The sequence below is a fragment of the Perna viridis genome, chromosome 9 (genome assembly GCF_037379345.1).
Source record: "Perna viridis isolate PV_CMFRI_1.1 ecotype Kerala chromosome 9, ASM3737934v1, whole genome shotgun sequence".
Classification (NCBI taxonomy): Eukaryota; Metazoa; Mollusca; class Bivalvia; order Mytilida; family Mytilidae; genus Perna; species Perna viridis.
The window spans coordinates 3,693,517-3,716,400 of NC_142453.1; the positions used below are offsets into that span (position 1 = coordinate 3,693,517).

General features: G+C 31.7%; 1 protein-coding gene across 1 annotated transcript; it reads right to left on the minus strand.

The window, feature by feature from the left end:
* Positions 1–6,547: 6,547 nt before the first annotated feature.
* LOC148606157 (beta-ureidopropionase-like) lies at positions 6,548–22,871 on the minus strand. The gene is made up of 14 exons (XM_088546829.1): positions 22,753–22,871; positions 19,727–19,898; positions 18,010–18,097; positions 17,018–17,112; positions 16,206–16,290; positions 15,571–15,647; positions 15,187–15,241; positions 14,712–14,826; positions 14,190–14,271; positions 13,496–13,538; positions 12,823–12,849; positions 11,337–11,377; positions 10,446–10,532; positions 6,548–8,274 (listed from the first exon to the last, which is right to left on the minus strand). Exons 1-14 carry the CDS (start codon positions 22,851–22,853, stop codon positions 8,188–8,190), a joined length of 1,155 nt encoding a protein of 384 aa, XP_088402955.1. The 5' UTR covers positions 22,854–22,871; the 3' UTR covers positions 6,548–8,187.
* Between the last annotated feature and the right edge of the window lie 13 nt (positions 22,872–22,884).

The window sequence follows — 22,884 nt, forward strand, 5'->3', positions numbered from 1 at the left end:
CTGACTTCTTCTCCTCAGTCCACATTGATTATATTATTAATACAAAATTACCATTCATATAAACATTGCAAACTTTAGTATGCTTACATGTGTTTCTAGGAGTAACCTCTCATCAGCAGCATTAGAAGAAATAAATACTTGGGAAGTTCAAGATTCCAATATAAATTATTATATACAAGAAGTATTCAAACCGAAAGTGTCGAAATGTGAAATCAAATCCAGAGCCGATTACGCCTACAAAGTATATCAAATCAAATTACAAGATGTAGTTAATCAAATCGATCACCTTAATATACAAAATTTACAATTCACAACAGGCAAGGACAAACGTCTTGATAATCAAGAGTAAAGTGTACTAAACACAGTTATTCTTCACATACTAAGATCACTTTCCTCGGTTAAAACAGTGCAATGGCTTACATGATTGACTAATACTTCCTAGTAATTTAGTAATTGTACAGACAATCCTTATTCTGGAATATAGGAAGAGAATAATGGACGTGTTTGTGTACTTAGTAATAATCGGTTAACTTCGGTGGGAGGAATATAAAATGATCTGTTTGTTAGAAATACAAATGAAATATTTAAAGAACCTTCTTGTTTTCTTAATATGCTCTCTTCGCTTTTTGTTATGGGAAGTATTTATCAGCTCTTTTTTTCATTTTATGTCTCTTAATTGTGATTTAATGAATAATCATCACTTTTCACATCCTTCCTTAAAGGTTGTTATTAATCTGATTGATTAATTTTTGATTAAACAATCACATTTTGAGGACTGGTTAAAAAACACGAATGTGAAACAACGATTTATTTTTTTTTAAATATGAGACTATAAAACCGACAAAAAATTTCAAATGTATCTGAAACACCCGTTAGTTAATTAGCAGCTTGAGTATACATTTTGTGTGTTACTCAAAATTAGTTTTGCAGAAACTTATGTTTTAGATTTAAAAAGATGTTCAAAACTTAGCTTTTGATGGAATTCCTCATTAGTTGTCATTCCAAACCAGGAGCTTATAAAATTTGTTTTTGTTCGTATATCATCCTCAGTTGTTATATGTAATTGTTTATCTTCACTGTGTCTCTCTGTTTCTTTTTTTTCACGTCTTGTACTTGGATATTGACGTCTCTGAATTGTCATTGTATTTGGTTGTTTCGATATTTTCCCCAGATATTTTAAAATACTGAGAAAAAGAATAATTTCAAGCATTTTAAGATAAATACGGGTTGGAATTGCGATCAATAATTTTGTAGTCTTTGACACATGAAATTGATCCTGACGCAAACATATCTAGAATCTGATTAATCAAACAATGATAAGAAACTATTATTGTATGTGACTTTGATTCAAATATTGACAAAAAATACCGAAGTATCAACATTAATTGGACAATACACGAATTCACACTTGTCATTTTGCTCGGAATGACCGTTGATTTGTCTCTGAATAACCTTTTGACGTCATTGAAATAATGTAATTTTAAATTGTATCGTCATTAATATTTTAATTGAAGGAGAATTCAGAACGAAAACAACAAAGAAGACTCTACATATAAAAGGCAGGAAAACAAGACGAAACACAAAGAAAATAAAGCACTTGCAATATGAACTCCAACACAAAATGAGTGTGGCATCATGTGCATCGGAAATGTAAGCATGTTCTGCTCCCCCAACTGCACTTGTTATATTGCAAGTGAGTATAATCCGGTTATAGTAATGTGAAAAGTTTGAAATAGTTTTGGTTTTGTTTAAGGTCAGCTTTTCCATTAACTATGCATAAATTACAAAACTTTTTTTATCAATTAGAATAACCCAAAGCAAAAGCCACCTAATTCCATCAAAAATCAATAAAACTCAATATTCTGGTTAGAAATTCTAGTTTTTAGCTATCTTCGCTTAAGTTGTATACAATTACTTTGTAGTCAGTATACACAACCCGAACAATGGTTTCAAAGTCAATTGTGTTGAAAAATGTATATCTGTAAAGATTTGAAATACGAGTATATGACCTATTTTTAAATTGATTGTGATTTATATGTTGTGTTCACTAAGTATTTTAATGTGTAACCTCTCATCAGCACATTAGAGCCAAATCCATACATGTGGTATGATGTAACTACTGGGTGGTGAATCCCTTGTGGAATCTCTGGTCCACCAGCATTGGTATGGATCCACTTGTTTCACAATACGAAAGTATCAACCTTTAACAATCAAATCAATGCACAGGCAAAATTATTTCGCATAATTTTTCACACGACTTTCACATGATTTCCACCTGAATTGAGCAAATAAACTTTGTGTCAGAGTTCATTTGAAATTCTGTGTACCAAGCCTTCACGTGAAATTTACGTGAATTGTTCACATGAAATTCTTGTCCAGAGAATTTCACGTGAAAATCATGTTAATTTCAAGTTAAGTTCACGTGAATTCCATTTGAAGCTTGATTAACACTAATTTCACGTGAAAAATAATTGCCTGTGTATATTTCTGGGAGAATTAAAAAAAAAAACAAATGTTAAACTCTAATACTTTCTGGTAGTGAAATACCGATTTACTAGACAGCTATTTATCTTGGACTCATCGATAGACTCCGTGGTTCCATTTATAACAACAATGAAATGTAGGAATATGAATTAGTCATGTCCATTTCCATGGTTGTATATTACTTGAAACATATATTGACCTTGAGTTTGTTCTGATTTTAGGACAGAAATCACGTAATATCATGACCATAGAACTGATTTATAAGATGGCATTGTTTAATAATAACATATCTTTTTAACATAACAGAAAAAATCAAACCTTGAAAACAGGGTGTAGTTAGATTTCAGATACATGCATACAAAATTGGCGATACATAATGCGGAAATATTTAATGATGTGCACGAAAAAGGATTCGTTCCTTTGCCCTGGCTGTTATCGCTATGTATTTCAAGTGCCCAAATCCACTGTAAGGAGTACAAAAAATTAAACCACAGATGGAGTTGCCATAGTGGGTTAAACGGTATATTTTTTATTGACATTGCATGAGTCATTTGTTTTAATATTATGATATATGTACCTGATGTATGACTATGTTTTTATTAATTTCAATTGCATTTTATTAACTACATATGTCCTATATTCGAGGAACATGAATATACTCACGCAGATCCGGCTATAATAAATGTTAATATTTTCGATTGAATTAAACGTCGAGCTATCCTGTTAGTACTTTCACCGAGATATACATTTTATTTCTTTTAAAATCTTCAAGACGAATTATTGCTTTGTGACATCAAATTCAAGATAAAATTCAAAATTTTCAACAAATTATTGATAAATGACGTATGTTTTATGGTGAATTCTAATTTTGTCGAATTCGGATGTTTTTCCACTATTTCCAAGTTGCTTACTGCGCTTGCAGCATGACACTTGGTTACAAATGAATGATTTCACCCTAATGTCAATGTTTGACAATTTGTCATTAATGTGTCGTTATTTGACTTTTTAATTTATTTTAAATACGTGTCATCGTTCTGCTACCGTGGATTTTATTATTTTGTTGTCTTGGTTTTTAAGAACTTACTTGAAGGTATGTTTACACTTATTGAAGACCTTTAGAATAGAACAGAATAGTAACACCGAAGGAAGTTCCTATGAAAAAAGAGGCGGACGTTAACACCAAAAAAGGACAACAGGCGAGCTTCAGTTAAAAAATAGGTATTCCGACATCACCAAAAGGACTTCAGTTGAAAAAGGTATGCCGACATCACCAAAAGGACAACAGGCGAACTTCAGTTGAAAAATGTTTGCCGACATCACCAAAAGGACAACAGGTGAACTTCAGTTGATAAAGTATGGCCGATACCAAATGGACAATAGGTGAACTTCCGTTGAAAAAGTATTCTTTCAATACCAAACGGACAACAAATGAAGTACAAATTAGTTTGTAGTGAACTTGAAATTTAATGGGTTAATCAAAACTCTGAGGTCTCTTTATGTATTTACATTAAGAAATGTTTGTTTTGATAGTCGGGGAAGACATCATTAATCTTATCATATATTATTTACCAAAATTTGCAGTATTACAAAATTAAAAATCCTGGAACGTGGAGGCTTTATTCCGTATATTATACATGGTATGAATTCTCGATGCTTGATTCGACATTATTTGTTTCAAGTACTTCTTGTATACAGTTTAATTTTGGATAAGATCTCCTTACGTATATGTTTTTAATGCTGCTGATGCGAGGTTACTCCTTGAAACACGTGTACATAATATAACGAACGTTGCAATATGTATATGTTTAAAATAAAGGTCTGTCGAAAACTGCACGACCAGATTACAATAAAACTAATGCCAGTGGATTGTGTCCCTATCCTTTTTCGGTTATAATGTTAAATTCTAAATGTTTTAATTGCCATATTTGTCCTTATGTGTCAGACATTGGCATATGCATTGATTTGTTAAAGGTCTGATCAATGTTCATTTTGAATAAGTATTCTGATATTAATGTTCCAATTAACTAATTAAAAAAATTCAGATATCAAGTGTAACGTTTTGACTTGAAAGTAAGAACAAACAGAATTATTGAAAATAATTGACGACACGTAAAAAGCTATTGATTTTGGCGTTACTCTTATGGACTTATTTGAGTAACTGAGATCATTTATTCCTCAATAGCCTTATTTATAATTAACTTAATGTTAATAATATGAATAAAGGCGTCATTCATCTTGCAAAAAAGAAAACACGATGAGTTGTTCAGAAAGGTTTATGTTATAGAATTACTAGTATTCTTTTTATTCCAGATGTAATAAGTTTAGACAACTGATCTTATGATATTCTTAAGATTTTTTTCTTCAAAATTTGCATGTAAATTATGCCAATTCTTTAATAACAAATATACAGATGATGAAATCATTCCAAAGTTGAACTTTTTGTTTGATGATATATTTGATGGTTATGATATCTAACTTGAATCAATTTTACACATTTGAGGCAAGCTTTTAAATTATCAACAACATACCCTAAGAAAATGAACGAGGTTGGCGCAGTCCATTAATTTCAGCTTCCGTTGTGTAAATAATTTGTCGTTAAATAATCCTGGATTTTATTACTATCTTCATCTTACAAGTATCAACGAGAAAAAGCTTGAAATTTATTAGAACTATAGACACAGTGAAGTCTGTCTCTTATATTGACCTTCGTTTAGAAAACAGAAAAGATTTCAACCAAAGTCTATGACAAACGCGACTTGATTTCCCAATCCAATAAAATATCAGTCTTTATAAAAAATTAATTCGGACATAAATCATACATGTAAAAAAAAACACCGAATTCAGTCTTATTTCTTGTTCAGACACGGCAACAGATCACATGACCAGTCTTAGTTTTTCATTTGGTTGTTGCCCTTTTGATATGAAATTTACACTTTGCAAGAGTTATCGTTCTTGATTTGGTTGATTTTAGCGGGAAACTGATGTGTGATTTTCTAAAAAGAGTTGATCTGAATGCAGAAAAGATTATTGTTATGTGAAAGTAAAGCATATCTAGACTAAAAAAGCATCGTTTATTTAGTTGGTTTTTCTCAACCATGAATCACTTAGTATTACCATCCCATGGCCATCGTCTCCAGCGAATGGATTTTTTGTCCTTTAATGCATATGCTTTCCTTGAAATTGCGACCATAATACCAAATTCCTAGATACGGTTTTTAGATTTTCTCAAAAACTACCGGATATAAATATGTTTCCGATACTATGTCGTCATTACAAAAACACACAGTTAACAACATAAACTGATTGACTGTTTTGAAGTGTTCACTCCCAATTTGACAAAGGACCTCCATCTTTCATAGTCGATAGCGTATATTTTATGAAAAGCAGAACGGTTCATTTTTTTTGGAGTTCCTGACTTGAACCAACAAGTTAATAGTGGGATTCATTTTCCGGTGTTCTTTTCAAGTGCAATTTGTGTTCTACGATATGCTTTTCAAGTTTTCTCATATGGCCCTTTAGTATTCCTAGTATTGTCTCGTCAAAGGAGTTCATCTAGTTTGTTCCTCTGATATTGCAACTTTACTAAAGTAACAGGTTCCAATATTTTCCAGAAGTTTTGGCTTTGGGAAGAACTTATTTTATTGACTTTTTCAATTTAATTGAACTAAACTGGAAATTAACCATTTTTTTAAACATGATTTTAGACATGGATTTTATTGGTCTTTCATGAGAAATTCACCTAACAAAATTGTTATGTGACCCAATTTATTTCTCAATTCAAGTGAAAATTGTAAGAATTTCCTCTGGCCCTGCACTGTCCATGACAACAGTATACTAGTTAAGATACATAACTGAATTTTGGTTGTGATGTTCAATAGACCACAATTTTAAGACACAGAATGAATGTGTTTTAAGATCTTTAAAAATGCAATTTGACACAAAAGTTAAGCAACTGATGCAATTTACATCTAGTTCAAGAAAATGCTTATTTTTTACCCTTTATTCATTAATTATTACCCTTTAATGATTAAGGGTTAAACTATTTAATTCTAGAAAGAATCCATATATGTAAATCTTTTATTCAAGAACTACTGATTAACATATATATACAAGAACAAGATATATTCAACAAAGAGTATAATAAAATTGTATACATGTTAGTGAAACCTATATAAAATTACTCATAGTAAGGCCATACTGTGCCTACTGTCTCCAAATACAACAGATCAACTGGTCATAGTAAATTATGAAAGAATGAGATAAATAGCTATCAATGAATTATTGCTCAAACCATCGATTATTGGCAAATAAAAAAAAATTGGCTACTGGCCTGTATCAATGAATTATGAATGCCTTTTATAAAAGTGAAAGTGACAAACCTTGACATGAATCTAAATTCTTAATAGTATTATACTGTGTGTGAAACTTAAATACAAGTTATAGTAAAGACACAACACATTGGTTTATATAAGAATATGTACAAAAATACATGCAGTTTTGTTTCAATTATGCACTTCTTTGAGCAAACAATAAAAATTTTGAACTTAAAAATGCTTTTAATTGTAAAAATAACAATTTTAAGTTGTAAGTAAAAAACTGTATGGGAACAAAATGTGTTCACCATTAATAAGGTTACAATATAAAGTTATAAATAAATGCTCAGAAAGATTTCTTGATTCTTCATTAGAAAAAAACAACTGTCCAAAATTCTTATTCTAATCCAATCTCCCCCCTAACCAAATCAGTGTCTGAATTCATAAAAAAAATCTCAAAATGAAAGTTTCCCCAAACCTTTACTCACCTCAAATTTCACCTTATTAAATCATTGAAAATTTTAAAAATTGAGGAAAAATTCAAGGATTTGAAAAAATATCTATTAATTTAAGCTTTTTTATGGAACCAGACAGTATACCTATAAACAATCACATGATATATCATTAAAAAAATACCTCTGACTAGATAATCAATACACCATCTATACAGTATACAGAAATTTTAGTTAGTTTTAAATTGACTCTATTTTTTTATTTTGTCAAATAAAATCAAACAACAGGACTTGACCTATTTAATTTATGATAAAATCAATACAAACACAGAATAGTAAAAAAATGAAATTTGTGTAACAACATCAAATAGGTTGGAAGAAAAATAGCACCTTTAAATCTAAAATTAGCTTACACTGAAATGGTTTATAACTTATACATGAACATTACTGTGAAGAACTTTCTGAATAACATTAAAAAATAAACCAGAACCAAATCTGTTATTTATAGGTTATAACATTGTTTTAATATTTGAAAGCAAAAGTACATTGTTTATTGAAACCCAAATTAAATGACAAATGAATATGAGAATGACTTTTCATTCCCTGTTCCATAGATCCAATCAAGGAAGGTATTGAAAAAAGTTCAAGCCAAGCCCTACTAGAGATGGAACACATTCAATATATTCATAAACTGAATATTGAAATTTAATAAATATACGAAAAAATATTCTATTAAGAGCTGTTAGAGATGAGATTCTAACAATAACCTTCTGTTATCATAGCCTCTGATTATACTGTAAAATTCCAACCTTAAATTGCATCTTCAAAAAGTGCATTAAACAAATGGTTGATCTTGAACTGAATTCATCTTTTTAGATAGTTCAAGATAAAAAAATCATTCAATGATCATAATTGTTTTCCACAATTCCTCAGAAAGTTTATTTCTCTGTGATTATGTCTTGCTTAAAGTCAGGTTTGATTGCTTCAGCCATTTCCTCTGCATACATGTCTAGCCTTTGTGTCATCTGTAAAATTCAGACTGATGGATTGAAATTTTAAGTACAAGTCTTAGTAAGAATCATGCAAATTCTGTAAACTGTGATACACCTCAAAAAGACTACATATTTTTAATCTGTTATTAAATTGCTTTATAGGTCTTTATGATGAAATGCATAAATGTTCATTCCAATTTGTCTGCTCTAAGGAGATAATCCACATGGAAAATCCAATAGTTTCTATTGTATTTTAGTGTCATTTACAGAGTTATCTCCCTCAATTTTGAATACTACAGTACATTCTATATAATTTTTATCTCCTATGAACAAAGGTTATATGAAAAGCCACATGTTACTTTCTGTTTAGTATGGTATTTCAAACAAAATATAAAACTTTAAAATATGTAGGCTTTCCAACTATAAATCACATTTTACATGATTCTTATGTGGAGTGCTACTTAACAATCTATGGCAGATACTTCATCCATTTCAGGATAAGATCATTTAATCAATTAAACATATCCTGCAATAGTCCAATAGATAGGTTCTAGTGTGCTAGTAAACACATGCAATAGTCCAATAGATAGGTTCTAGTGTGCTAGTAAACACATGTAATAGTCCAATAGATAGGTTCTAGTGTGCTAACACATGCAATAGTCCAATAGATAGGTTCTAGTGTGCTAGTAAACACATGCAATAGTCCAATAGATAGGTTCTAGTGTGCTAGTAAACACATGCAATAGTCCAATAGATAGGTTCTAGTGTGCTAGTAAACACATGTAATAGTCCAATAGATAGGTTCTAGTGTGCTAGTAAACACATGTAATAGTCCAATAGATAGGTTCTAGTGTGCTAACACATGCAATAGTCCAATAGATAGGTTCTAGTGTTCTAGTAAACACATGCAATAGTCCAATAGATAGGTTCTAGTGTGCTAGTAAACACATGTAATAGTCCAATAGATAGGTTCTAGTGTGCTAACACATGCAATAGTCCAATAGATAGGTTCTAGTGTGCTAGTAAACACATGTAATAGTCCAATAGATAGGTTCTAGTGTGCTAGTAAACACATGTAATAGTCCAATAGATAGGTTCTAGTGTGCTAGTAAACACATGCAATAGTCCAATAGATAGGTTCTAGTGTGCTAACACATGCAATAGTCCAATAGATAGGTTCTAGTGTGCTAGTAAACACATGCAATAGTCCAATAGATAGGTTCTAGTGTGCTAGTAAACACATGTAATAGTCCAATAGATAGGTTCTAGTGTGCTAACACATGCAATAGTCCAATAGATAGGTTCTAGTGTGCTAGTAAGTCCAATAGATAGGTTCTAGTGTGCTAGTAAACACATGTAATAGTCCAATAGATAGGTTCTAGTGTGCTAGTAAACACATGTAATAGTCCAATAGATAGGTTCTAGTGTGCTAACACATGCAATAGTCCAATAGATAGGTTCTAGTGTGCTAGTAAACACATGTAATAGTCCAATAGATAGGTTCTAGTGTGCTAGTAAACACATGTAATAGTCCAATAGATAGGTTCTAGTGTGCTAACACATGTAATAGTCCAATAGATAGGTTCTAGTGTTCTAGTAAACATAAGCAATAGTCCACATGTAAGCCTCACAAAGACATTACTGTGACTCTGACCTAACCAGTGGTCTTTCTATTACTTTTATCCTGCATGCTCAGCAAAGAAACTGAGTAATTTCAAATTTTGAATTTTTAGGACTTTTTTATTCTGCACATCAGGTGAGTATTGTGAGTATTCTATTATGAGACAACAAGGGTTTGCAGCCTGCCTTTCGGTATGAGGATTTCCTCATTCAATGAAGATCAATGCATGACCTTGGGCTGACATTTTCATCTAGGTGGGGTGGTTGTCTCTTTGACATATACACCATACCTATTCTCTTTGTATTTGTTAAATTCAGAACTAAACAACCATTTAATAAACATAGACATACTGAGTCATAATAAATGTTGAAACATGAGGTTGCTTACCAAATCTTTGAATAAAAAAAACCAGGAAATTCAATGTAAGACAAAACTAAAATAAGTAAAGTATCAACCTAAAGCTCATCATACCAAATATGAAAATCTGTCATGTTGAAATAGATGAATAGGATTAGAGGCTCATCAATTAGGATACCAAAGATCTAAACTTCCATACATGGTGAGGTGGAAATTTATTCCTTACCCTGAAACACCACTTATCTTTGATCTGTCTACACAGATTGAGGTCCATCTCAGCTACCAACAAACCATCCCTTGTTCTGGACAGACCCTGTAATATTCATTTTTGGAATGATCTGGGTGAAATTTAAAGTCTGTAAACTACTTAAATATAAGATATACTTCTACCTACTGCCTCAATCTTACATGGAGATATACATAAAACATGTAAACTATTTACTGACAAGTCCATTTTTTACATTCTGCCCACAATGAAAACATCTGTCATCATCCAACATAAATACATGTCAAAAATGTATGTAAAATATTTCATTAAATAAATATACATCTGACCATGTCACTAGATGTAAATTTATTAATTATCATTGTCAAAACTGTATCAGTGAGGCTCCAGAAGAAAAGCAATATTAAATAAAACACAACAATGACAAATGAGACCTTTGTTTATATAAATTGAATAGTAAAAATAAATTCTGCTATCATAAATACAATACTGGAAGGAAAAATTACACCCAAATCATTGAAGCTCCTGATGGAAACTCCTTTTTCATGTTACATTGATAAAAAATACTAGTATTTATATAATTATTTACAGACTAATTAATAAATTCATAAAAACATCCCCCAGAACAGAACAGGCAGAACTGAGCTTATCCTCACTTGGTTCAATTTTGATTGTTTTCCCTCACATTTGAGATGAGAAACATTTTCATAACCCTTAGCACACACTCCTTTTTCTTTTAAATCCTGGATCTTATCTTTAAACTCTTTAATCATAAGACACATCATAAACAGATTTCTTTTTCAATTTTTCATTGTTTCCTCTAGATCCTCAGTAATACAGTGGACCTCATTCTGTCCAATGAATTACCATACTCATCCTAAAGAAACTTACAGGTGTACGACTTCCATCTGGAGCCGCTACATAACTAGAACCTACAATAAAAAGTTGAAATAATCGCAGCATCTTTTTTGTCATGTTTTGCTTGTTTTGTTTGTCTTAGATATCTTTTTCTTGTTTGTTTATTAACTTTCACATAAAGACAGTAATTGAAAGCCCTTTCATCAAATCTTATGATTTATTAGACAAAAAAATTCATTACTGGTATTATGAAAGGTAAGATTTTTCATTAAGGATTTTTAAAATTTATTTTAACATACAGCTGATGCTTTATATACCTTGTCAAAAAGTCCCATAACTAAACTGAAATGCCAGATTAAATTAAGACCTGATCACTTTTCAATATGTAAATAGAAGGGTATGCAAAATTCCCAATGATGTTAGAACTGTCAAATTTGCAAAGCAAGACTAACTCGTACCACTGTGATATCTATGGCAACACTGCCTGCACAAAGTCCAGCGCCCTAAACCACTCTGCCAGCTAGGCTAACATTTATTTTGGCATTTGATCAATTGAAACTTTGTGAGTGTAACTAATAGGTTTATCAAATAGTTAAGCATTTGTAGTGTGTTACATTACATTATATTTCTACAGTAAAATAAAACATGTAAAATGATTTTCAAGATGCAGCTTGGTACAACTGCAGAGGTCAAACCTTAAACAGTTTGGGCAAGTGTGAACACAACATTCAAACTTGATACAGCTTTGGTTTCTGACACAGGATAATAATTTGAAGCCTTTTGGTCCCTAATTCTTGAATGGTTCTAGTAATAACTTCAAACATCAATCCAAACCTTCCTCTGGGGGTGTGGTACTTTGTGGTAAAATTTCTAAGATATCCATTTCAGAATTCATAAAATATTTGATTCTGGCCCCTTCCTGGCCCCTAATTCTTAAGTCACAACCCCAGTCTCCCTTTGAGGTATGACACTTTTAAAACATTATTATCTGAACACTAGGAAAATGCTTGTTTCTGGCCTCTTTTTGGTTCTCATTTCCTACCGGTAATTGAGTCAAATCATAGCCCACAAAGTTAATCCAAGCCATGCTTTGGTGGTATGGTACCTTGAGATACAATTTTGAAAAGATCAAAATAATTATAGTCAAGTTTTTGGTCAGAACATCATAAAAACGCTTGTTTTTTGGTCACATATTCAAGTCTTAACCCTTTAAATCAATCCCAGAATGATCTTTGTCATATAGAATATTGTGAAGCATTAACATAGCCACTCATATGCTCTTACTGGCTTTTAGTAATTAAATTTCACGAAATGTTTGTTTTAGGCCCCTTTCAGCTGCTAATTCCCAAATGATTTGGGCCATAACCGCAAAAAATCAAAGCCAACCTATCTTTTGTAGTTTAGAATCTTGTTTTAAAACTTTATTGTGACCAATGGCAGATGACAACACACATGTGGACAACGCAAAACCATTATACAACTACAAAATTTTTGGTGTTGTTAAATAAAAAATTCTTACCATAAAAATGACCAAAGTCTTTGTGAGCTGTGAAAAGAAAAGAATTTTTATTAGCTTATGCTCTAGAATATACTGTGGAAGAGCTGGTCTTTTTTAAACATACCACTTTTCTAGGGAAATTGGAAAAATCAGAAGTCAATAAAGAGTAAAATAAATAATCATAATGATAAAATATGAATTTGTAAAAGGAGAAATCTCATCCTTGTTTTTGCATTTTGTTCAAGCTACAAAGTCTTATTCAAAATGAATCATAAAATTTCCGTTAAGAACTTGGATGCTCTCATAAAATCAATAAGTTAGGTCAGATTTTGACTTTAAATTTCCATGAATAAAAGTACTATCTCAGTGCTTTTTATACAAGTCCTTATAAATTAAGAAACTACAAAAGAATAGGCGATTCATCCAGCAGAAAAACCAATTGATTTTATGTACCTATACCATATGTTCATGTAACTGTCCTTTATACATACAGAATTAAAGATCTGTATATTTCATAAAACAATCCATTCATCTCTTTCTAACTCAACCAAATAAAGAACGATCACTCTTGTGACTTGACAAAATCATGTACAATTTATATTATTTTTATCTCAAATGTACAAGTCCATTTGTAAATATTTCATGCACATAACAATCAAAATTTAAAATTTCATTCAGAGATACACAAACTCACCTTTCTTTCCATCACCAGATGAAAATTCATTGGCAAATTCCTCCTGAAAATATAACAATAATCTTATAACGTACATGATTAGCTGTGTATAAATGTACTCCTTGTTATTCTGATGTTCAATTTTCATGTAAAAAACTAGCCCGTTAAATCCAAACAAAATCACTACCTCTTGTTGTATTAAAACAGTATTTTACAGTAGATTTAGCAACTGACTTAAGATAATTTTCTCATGATAAATTTTGTCATAAACTTGCTTTCCTTTATGCCACTGACTAACAAAACATGAAGTTGCCTGTGTTGCAGTGCTAGATATACCTCCACTCCTACAGGAAGATGATATCGGACAGCACCCAAAATCACTTACAAGGTATGCCCCATCTATATAAAGCAACAACCCATATTTGTATGCATGTAACCGATCCATCAATTGGGAGCTGAGATTTTTGTAACGAAAATTCTCTCTATCATTCCATGTAGTAAAAAATGACAATTAAACCCACAAAATAGGAACCTGATATCAAACAGCACCCAAAATGGCTTACAACATGTCTATCTATATAAGGCCACACACCAAATTTGAAATCAATCCATCTATTGGAAGCCTTGATAATTACAATGAAATTCGGATGGATGGACAGACAAGGTGAATCCAATATACCACACACTCATTGAGTGGGGTTATAATAGAACTTACCGAACCCACTCTGTTGATGGCTACAGTGAAGTAGCTATTGGCGATGGCAGCATTTCTAGCTTCTATAGGCCACATTGGTTCACTGTAATAGAATTGTTGATGACCTATAGTTATCAAGCTCAATATGTTTCCTCTTACAAAATTGTTAACAAATAAATTTGTCAATTCATAAAAAAATAGTTAAAAACCTTAATTATACCTGCAACTTGTTGAGAAGGGATATTATACATACTACTGTCCTTCAAAAGTCTTACCTGGGTGCTCTCATAGAAGGAGGATTGAATATCATCTCACCTACACACTATGCAGCCAAGGGCTTGTGAAGACCATAACATACAATGAAAATTAACTCCTATATAATTCAATCTGATAACTAAGTGTTCCTACAGTACCAGAGGGATTCGATACAATGTAAGCACATTTGATACTGCACATAATACAGGTATGGGGGTTTGGGGAACATAACACGTTAAAGACTTATTCCTATATTATTCAATCTTTATTCAAACAGTGATGACTTACCTAAGTGCCCCTACAGTAGCAGAAGGATTAAATACAATCTCAGCCCCATTGATACCATACATCAACCAGTTCAGGGGGTGGTGACGGCCATAACATATGTTAATTGCAATTTTTCCTGAAAGGAGGAAAGGTCATTGAAGAAAGATTTGTTCTATTAACTATGAGATTGGTGGTGTTTACATTAACAACTTAATGTATCAGTTAACTTCTGAAATTAATTTTATTTTTCATTCAACTGTGCATTTAAAAACATTAAGTGGCCAGTATTGTACATTTCAGGAAGTTGTCATAAAATAATAAAACATAAAACAGTTCACTTAAAATTCATGTGAAATGAGCTTCAAATGACATTCAAATGTAGTTTATAAGATTTTCACATGAAATTCATATGAAGGATTGATTTCACATGAAGTTCTTGTGAAATTAACAAAATTTAGTGAAAATAAAAATATTTTGCCTATGATAAATGGCTTACCAAACTGTGTCTGGAAAACTTTGTGACCCGTATTCCCTTCCATGTAGTAAGTGGACTACAATAAATAAACAAAGTAAAATTATCACATAAGACATCTCCCTTATTAAACTTGTTTAATGTTCATAATATTATTCATATTAAAATAAGAGATTTGACCCTGTCATCATAGGCTCCCAAAAATGTTTGGTTTGAGTTTATGCAATATACAACATAATCAAACTTGACTCATTAGTAACATTTTGCTGAAATGAGACAATATTTGATCAAACAGATCTTAAAATATCATTTTGAAACCGAAAGTGAGATGGATAAATTTGTTAAAAGTTAAAATTGAATTACTGCAAAAAAAATTCCAAGCTACAAACTACCAACTTACTGACTTACCTCATTGAAGTCTCCAACTCTAGGTATATGGTTCTTCCTAGACTTTCCCAGATACTGTCCTGTGTTGGAGATTACAACTGAAACAGATATCCAAGTTAATAGCATGTTGTCTTAATGGTACTTTTATGAATGGTTTTAGGGTAACTTAGAATTGGTGGGAGTTTACAACCAAATGAGTCAGATCATACAGGATACTTTGTTTAATTCTGATGTGACAGGAGATTTCTGCTATGCAGTGCATGCCCACTCATTAATGGTACTTTTATGAATGGTTTTAGGGTAACTTAGAATTGGTGGGAGTTTACAACCAAATGAGTCAGATCATACAGGATACTTTATTTAATTCTGATGTGACAGGAGATTTCTGCTATGCAGTGCATGCCCACTCATTAATGGTACTTTTATGAATGGTTTTAGGGTAACTTAGAATTGGTGGGAGTTTACAACCAAATGAGTCAGATCATACAGGATACTTTGTTTAATTCTGATGTGACAGGAGATTTCTGCTATGCAGTGCATGCCCACTCATTAAGAGGGTACATAACAAACTAGAAATCAATTTTATAAGAAGTAGCCCAAATAACTGACACAGAATTCAGATGGATGGTCAGAAGGAATAGCAGCAAACAATTTACCTGCAGTGTTTGCCAAAATGTCCCCATGGGCTTCATCTCGCTCAAGTATTGGAGAAATAATTACCATATTAAACTTCTTGGCAAGCTGTAAAATAAAGAAATATAAGATGAAGTTTAATACTCTACTTAAATATGAAGTTTACATTGGACAGCAACAAAAATTACTTATATTATACAATTTTTTTGGAAAACTGCAAACCAAAATACAAATCAGCCCATCATGGGGAGGTGAGATTTTTGCCAAGGATATTTTCACTATCATTTACATGTGCTGAAAAATCCCATTTTAATGTGGCAATTAAAGTAAAATATTTTGCATATAAGATAATTGTTCATCATCCACAGATGAATAATTCTCATGAGCTGACACACAAAAGTAAGTATATCATACTAAATGAAGATAACTAATAATCATTTGTATTTTTTGACATTGTTGATGTCAACATTAACAACTGCACATGTGTTCTTAGCCCCAAGCCAATATTATCTTCTTACTTTATTGCACTGGAAAAGGACATTATCATCCAGTAAAAACAAAGAAAAAATTTATATAACAACAATTGATGAAGTTTGAAAGATTGATCATAGTAAGCCTTTCACTTTCTAAAGAAGAAAATAAACAGCTGCCTCATGTAGGGGAAGTAACTACCCTTTTTATTATTTCAAAAGGAGAAGCTAAAATAAAGATGTGATTTCTTGTAATCTGCTAAGTGGAGAGGAATAGATGATGCTAGCACAATATTCTTATCCATCCATCTACAACAGATATGATTATCCCTCCATCTACAACAGATATGATTAAAACATTTTACCTCTTGAAGCAGCTTTGTAGTTGGTCCATTCTCTGCAGACTCAGAAAATTCACACCATGGATGCTTTTCTCTGGTGCAAAATGCAAATGGCATGGCTAAAATGTAACAGAAACAATTCATCAAACGAAAGCCACTTGATTAAATAAAGATTTTTTTTAACTTATTTCAATAGTAAATGAATAATTGTCTCCTTAAATAATGTGTGCCTTGGCATGAGATTTCACTCCAGACTTTGTTTTGTCTACAGATATCCGTGGTAAAAATCCTCATCATTTCTATAAGAAGCAGGAAATGCTAACCCATCTGCAGCACATGAGTTCAGCCCCTTTTTTCGCCAGGTTCTTACTGCTCTTCTTTGTGTGTATTTCTACTTTTAGTATTTCTTGTTGTTTGACCATATCAGTCTATGTGTTCTCAAATGTTTTTGACTAAGGAATTCTCCTCTGTGAAATCTCTCCTTTTCAAGGGCACTTCCATATTTTCTCTTTCCTTTTCTTTCTTTCAATTTTCTATTTTATTTTCAGTTGGATAAAATTGAGTTAAATTAAATACTATTGAATTAGAAGATATAAATCAATTGACAAGTCCCAATGCAAGAATCTGTTTTTCTATTTTTCATACTTAAAATATTTTTAGAATGATCTCCTCCATTTGTTTCAAGAAAAATTTTATCCCATGTTTGTCTCACTAAATGAAAAAACTTAATTTCATCCAACTTTCTGATACAATAAAAATGAAGTTGCCTGCATTGTCATGCTAAGTATACCCCCACTAGTACAGGTAGGTGATAGAGGACAGCAGCCAAATTTGCCTGCAATGAATGTTTCATATATATAAGGCCACAAATCAAATTTGAAATAAATCTATTCGTTGGAAGCTGAGATAATTGCAATGAAATTCTGATGGACAGAATGAAGGACAGATGGCCAGGTGATTCCATAATGCCACCAACTCATTTAAGGTATAAAATATTCAGAAAGCAGTATACATACTCCATGCCTCCTGCATACAGAGAATATTTACTCCACTCAATGCTGCGACTTCTATAATCTCTGATATTCTGTTGTGAAGAGATTCAACCTGATAATACAAACAAAGAAAACTAAGGTCACAATGTGATGACTCTATCGAGAACTATGCCCCATTTCCATAAAAAATCTCAAACTGAGGGAAAAACCAATGATTAAAGGAAAATTTCAATTTGAGATATTTTATAAATTTCATGTGAAGCCTGACTATCTGATGGAGTACTTCTAAAGTCTGTCTAACCTCACAGTTTGGTTTTATTTATCTGAGGTCAAACATGATATGTTGTTTGATATCCCCTTACTCAGAGCTCAGAATACATGTATGGGTAAGTAGGAATACAATTTGGAATTTTTTGTTTGGAATTTACAACTCTAAATGGGAAGTTATTAATTTCCAAATCAAAATGGCATGAGTGTAGTGTTTTCAGAGCAGTAGCCAACTTGCTTACAACTACCTTTATCAAATTTTCAGTCAACCATTAGTGTGGTTTAAACACAAATCAAAAGATGATGTAAAAACAATTCTGATATGATGTCCTTAACAGGTTTTGAGAATACAACTGTGGTCGATTTTCGATTGCTATATGAGCAGCACACGACTTATTGGGTGTGGCTTGTGTGTGTGTAAATTACTGCCCACCTTAATCATGTAAACAAATACATGTAACATTCTGGTGTGTATCAGCAGTTTTTATTTAGTTCAGTAGCGTGAATGAACATCAAATTCATTTTTAATAAAAATATTAAATTTTATGTTATAGAAATGTAATATGATATTCCGTAAAAATCCATTACACACATACATTGCCACTTGCGCCATCATGTATGAAACCAAACGATAACAATAGTCGATGAATAATACATTGTACCTGTCCATGTGTGAACTCTGTGACCTTATAATGCAAGTGACTATTGCCATATCTAACATCGTTCTACTTAATTTGCCCTTTCCTTCATTATTAAAAAAAAGAAGCAAATTTTCAGTAGCGACCATTTCAACTGACATAGCTAGTGTAAAGTGTACAGACAAAAATGGACAAATATGGCCAGTCTAAGGTTACTACAACAACTGTAGAACAATCTAATAAATCATGGGATCTCCATCATTGTTTTACCACAGGCTGACTATTTAAGCCGATATTTAACCCCTTGCTATCATTCGTGATAAAATTATGCGGCATAAAGGTCAGTCCATGGCAAAATGGAGTTTTTGTGATTTATATCTTAATTAAATTGTTAATTACCTTCAATGCAACTTAATTTTTCTGGGTTGTGTAAAGTCAGATGTGAACTCAGGATATCAAAAATGTTTACATTGATCCCTATTAGTTGTTATGCAATGTATACTTGTAAACCAGGAGTTTGATCTCCTGAGCTAGATGACAGGATTCACCTCTTGAAAACATTGAATTCAACCCTTCTGGCAGGATGTTCTTATGTATGAAACTTTATTCTATGAACAGACGCCTGCAATGATATTTCTGAGTTCTATCTTCTGAATTTTTTCATCCCACCAAAAAAAAAAATCATGTGTGCAATAATTAACCAGTAATTGACAGTGGCAGAAAATTAGTGCCAACCTTTTTACAGTCTTTATAATCGACATTGCCAAATTCATGAAATATTCTACTTTTTCTTCTGTTCACAGTACATGCAAGTTATTTCAGCTATCACTGGTTACCTGTTTAGATACTGGCTCTGTTGTTGGGATCACAATCTGGTTCTGTATAGCACCAACTCTTACAATTCTAGCAGGACGTAGATCTTCTTTAGCAGCTTCAAAACAACTTCCTTTCAATTCAAACCCTCTTTTGCCAGCTAATTGTTGTGCCTCTTTGGAAAATTCTAAAGGCCTAAAGTTCATGTACTCAAGAATATAATCATTTAAAACTGCCAATACTTCACAAAACTATTTTATGACCAAGTATAAGGTTTTAAACTACATGTCCTCATTAACTTTTAATAAAATGGTTCAAAGGACACAGCTTGATACAACCAGGGCAAATATGGACACACCATTCAGACATTGAGACACTGTTTTGAATTTTGATAGCAATGAGAAATTTGTTACAGGTTAAGAATTTGACCTGAATCAATTTTGTTCCTAACATCAAAAATCAAGTTTCCTTCTGTTGTTTCGAAAAGAACAACTGATACTCAAGTTATTGGACTAAAAACCAAGTATCTACAGACAATGACAACACAGGTGATGATGACAGTGCCATACCATCATATAGGGGGTTGTATAAAAAGGTAGAAAAGCAATGGTTCATATCTTGTTACTGTAAGTCAATTGCTCATATTGCTTAGTAGTCATATTCAGGAGGCTCGGACGTAATGCATTTTCTGATACAATTTAGAATTAAGGTTTTGTTTGAAATGTTTCTGAAAACAAAAGTGATCTTACAGAAATGTTTAAATGATTCAAAATGTTTCAAAAATCCCTTTGTTTTTTTTTGTCTGTTTATGTTTCTAATAAGTCTCAAACTCAAACTTTCAGAAAAAATATACCCTTTGAATTTACAATATTAAACATCAGCTAAAGTATTATCTGCAATCAACTTTATCCAGTAATTAAATATACAATGTACCAAACTGTACAAATGTACTAGCCTATACACTCTCCAGGAACGGTATTGTCACAAACAATCCCTCAAAATTATTAATTCCCTCCTATTACATCAGGTATGCCAATTATTAATCTTATCAGTACATAATGGTTGCACTTCATACATGTATTTGATGGTGCTATCAATATCATGCAGAATAGCAAACTACGTACAGTGACATCATGCCAATATATTTGATCACTTAAAAAAAAGGCTTTAACAAACAAAAAACCAAAAACAAATACAGTGTATGTTTATTGTTCATCTTAATGTAACACAATGAATGTTTTTTTTCATATTTGATGGTGTACCAGTAATCAATATTATGCAGAATCACACTTTATGTCAGTATGTGCACAGACATCATGCCAATGCATTTGGTCACTTAAACAGAAATCTTTTTTTTTTTAAATATCATTTAACTGTTTCTCAACCAACTTTTATGATTGTTAAACAACTTATTAAAAAAATAGTTTGAAATAAAATTACATTTAGTAAGATGCAGGTACGAGACCACAATTAATTCCCCTTTGTTTTCATTGTAAACGAATTTAGTTCCAACTTTGGTAGAAGGCACCTACCACATTTTTTTCATATTTTTACTGGAAACTTATTTGCTTAAGTTTTGCCTCTGATAGGTGAAAATATGTCAAAATTACATGGGATTTTTTTTTATTAATAAATTCTGACTACAAGTTGTGATTTTATTCAGTGGAAGAAGGTTAAAATTTAAGACTTTTAACTCAGTTCTTCTGTCATGCTTACCCCATCTCCAGGTCATTTGTATTAGTTTCAGAAAATGATGGTAAAATTTTCTACAATTTATATATAAAATACTGTTTGTAGGTATCTATAGGCCAGAGAAGTTTTATTCAGTTCGGGCCGGTGGAATTTTTTTAATCTGCTATATTGAAATGCACTTGAAAATTTATTGTGGTCTCGTGCCTGCAGTGTATTACTTTGACTTTCTTTGTTATTAAATGTACATTATACAGAATTCATTGATAGTTAAAATGCATATTGAAATTTTCCATAGACCCTTTCATTGTACATGTAAATGCAGGGTAGTCAATAAGCATGCTTAATAAACACTTCAATAAGGAAAATTTCATGGTCTACCAACAAACTTGTCATGCAAGCTCATCAACTATCCAACAATAAACATGTAAATTCTCAGTCCATTTAACATATAAAAAAGACATTGAAAAATGTATTTTTCAGTAATTTTTTTCTAGAAAGTAAGAGGAAATTTTACATATCCTTTAGTTTGCATTCATATTTATTGCATGGATCCATTAATTAAAATAAAACTGCAATAGGAGAGTTCGCCAATCTCATTAGAGATGTCCTATTCACTAATTCACATATCATTAAGTGTCAAATTGGTTGGAAAATAAACAAATGAATAAACAATTGAAAAGTTCATGATTAGAATCCCAATTTTCAAAACTTTATAACTTTGTTACTTTATATCCAATTTTGGTTCTGTTAAATGTTTCATTTAGATAAAATAATTCATATTTTGTAAGTGGATTTTTAATCTTTTACTTGAAAAATAAACTTGTAATGATGTTTATTTGTAAACCTCTATTTTCATATAAAGTTATAATTAAAATCTCTGACATATAAAGTCTAATTACTGAATATTTATTTAAAAATTAAAATGGATAAAAAGAATTTTATTTGCAGTTTTGGGAACCAAAAGAATTTTTCAATTATCTTAAAAAATGAAAAAGTTATGTTGATTTAAAGTTGATGCCCCGTGCCACTCAATGGATGTTTTGCCAACCAAAACCAAATCACAGGTAAGTGATGACATGACGAAGAACTCTCCTACGGAAAAGACTATATAGTGTTCTTGCAAACAAATTCATGGGAAAGTCTTGTACTTAGTACTGACCGAATCTTTTGATTAATTAGTATAAAATGTGAACTGCAAAATGTATCATTATCTGCAGTGGCTGACACAAACGTAAACAATGTATTGATATTCCTATAACATTTGATATACAAGAAGTAGCTGTTTAGCAGAACATTTACGGTAAAATAAAAGGCTGCAAAAGATAGTAAGCTTTATGAAGGTAGAAGTGAAAAATACCTCAGTTGCTTTCCATAAAGCACCCTCCAAACCTCTTGTAAGGCTTCTTGGGGCAAATTCTTGGATAAAGCATCCTCAACACTTGCAAACTCTGCAGCCATCGTCAACACGTCGATGTCAGAGGTTAGACGA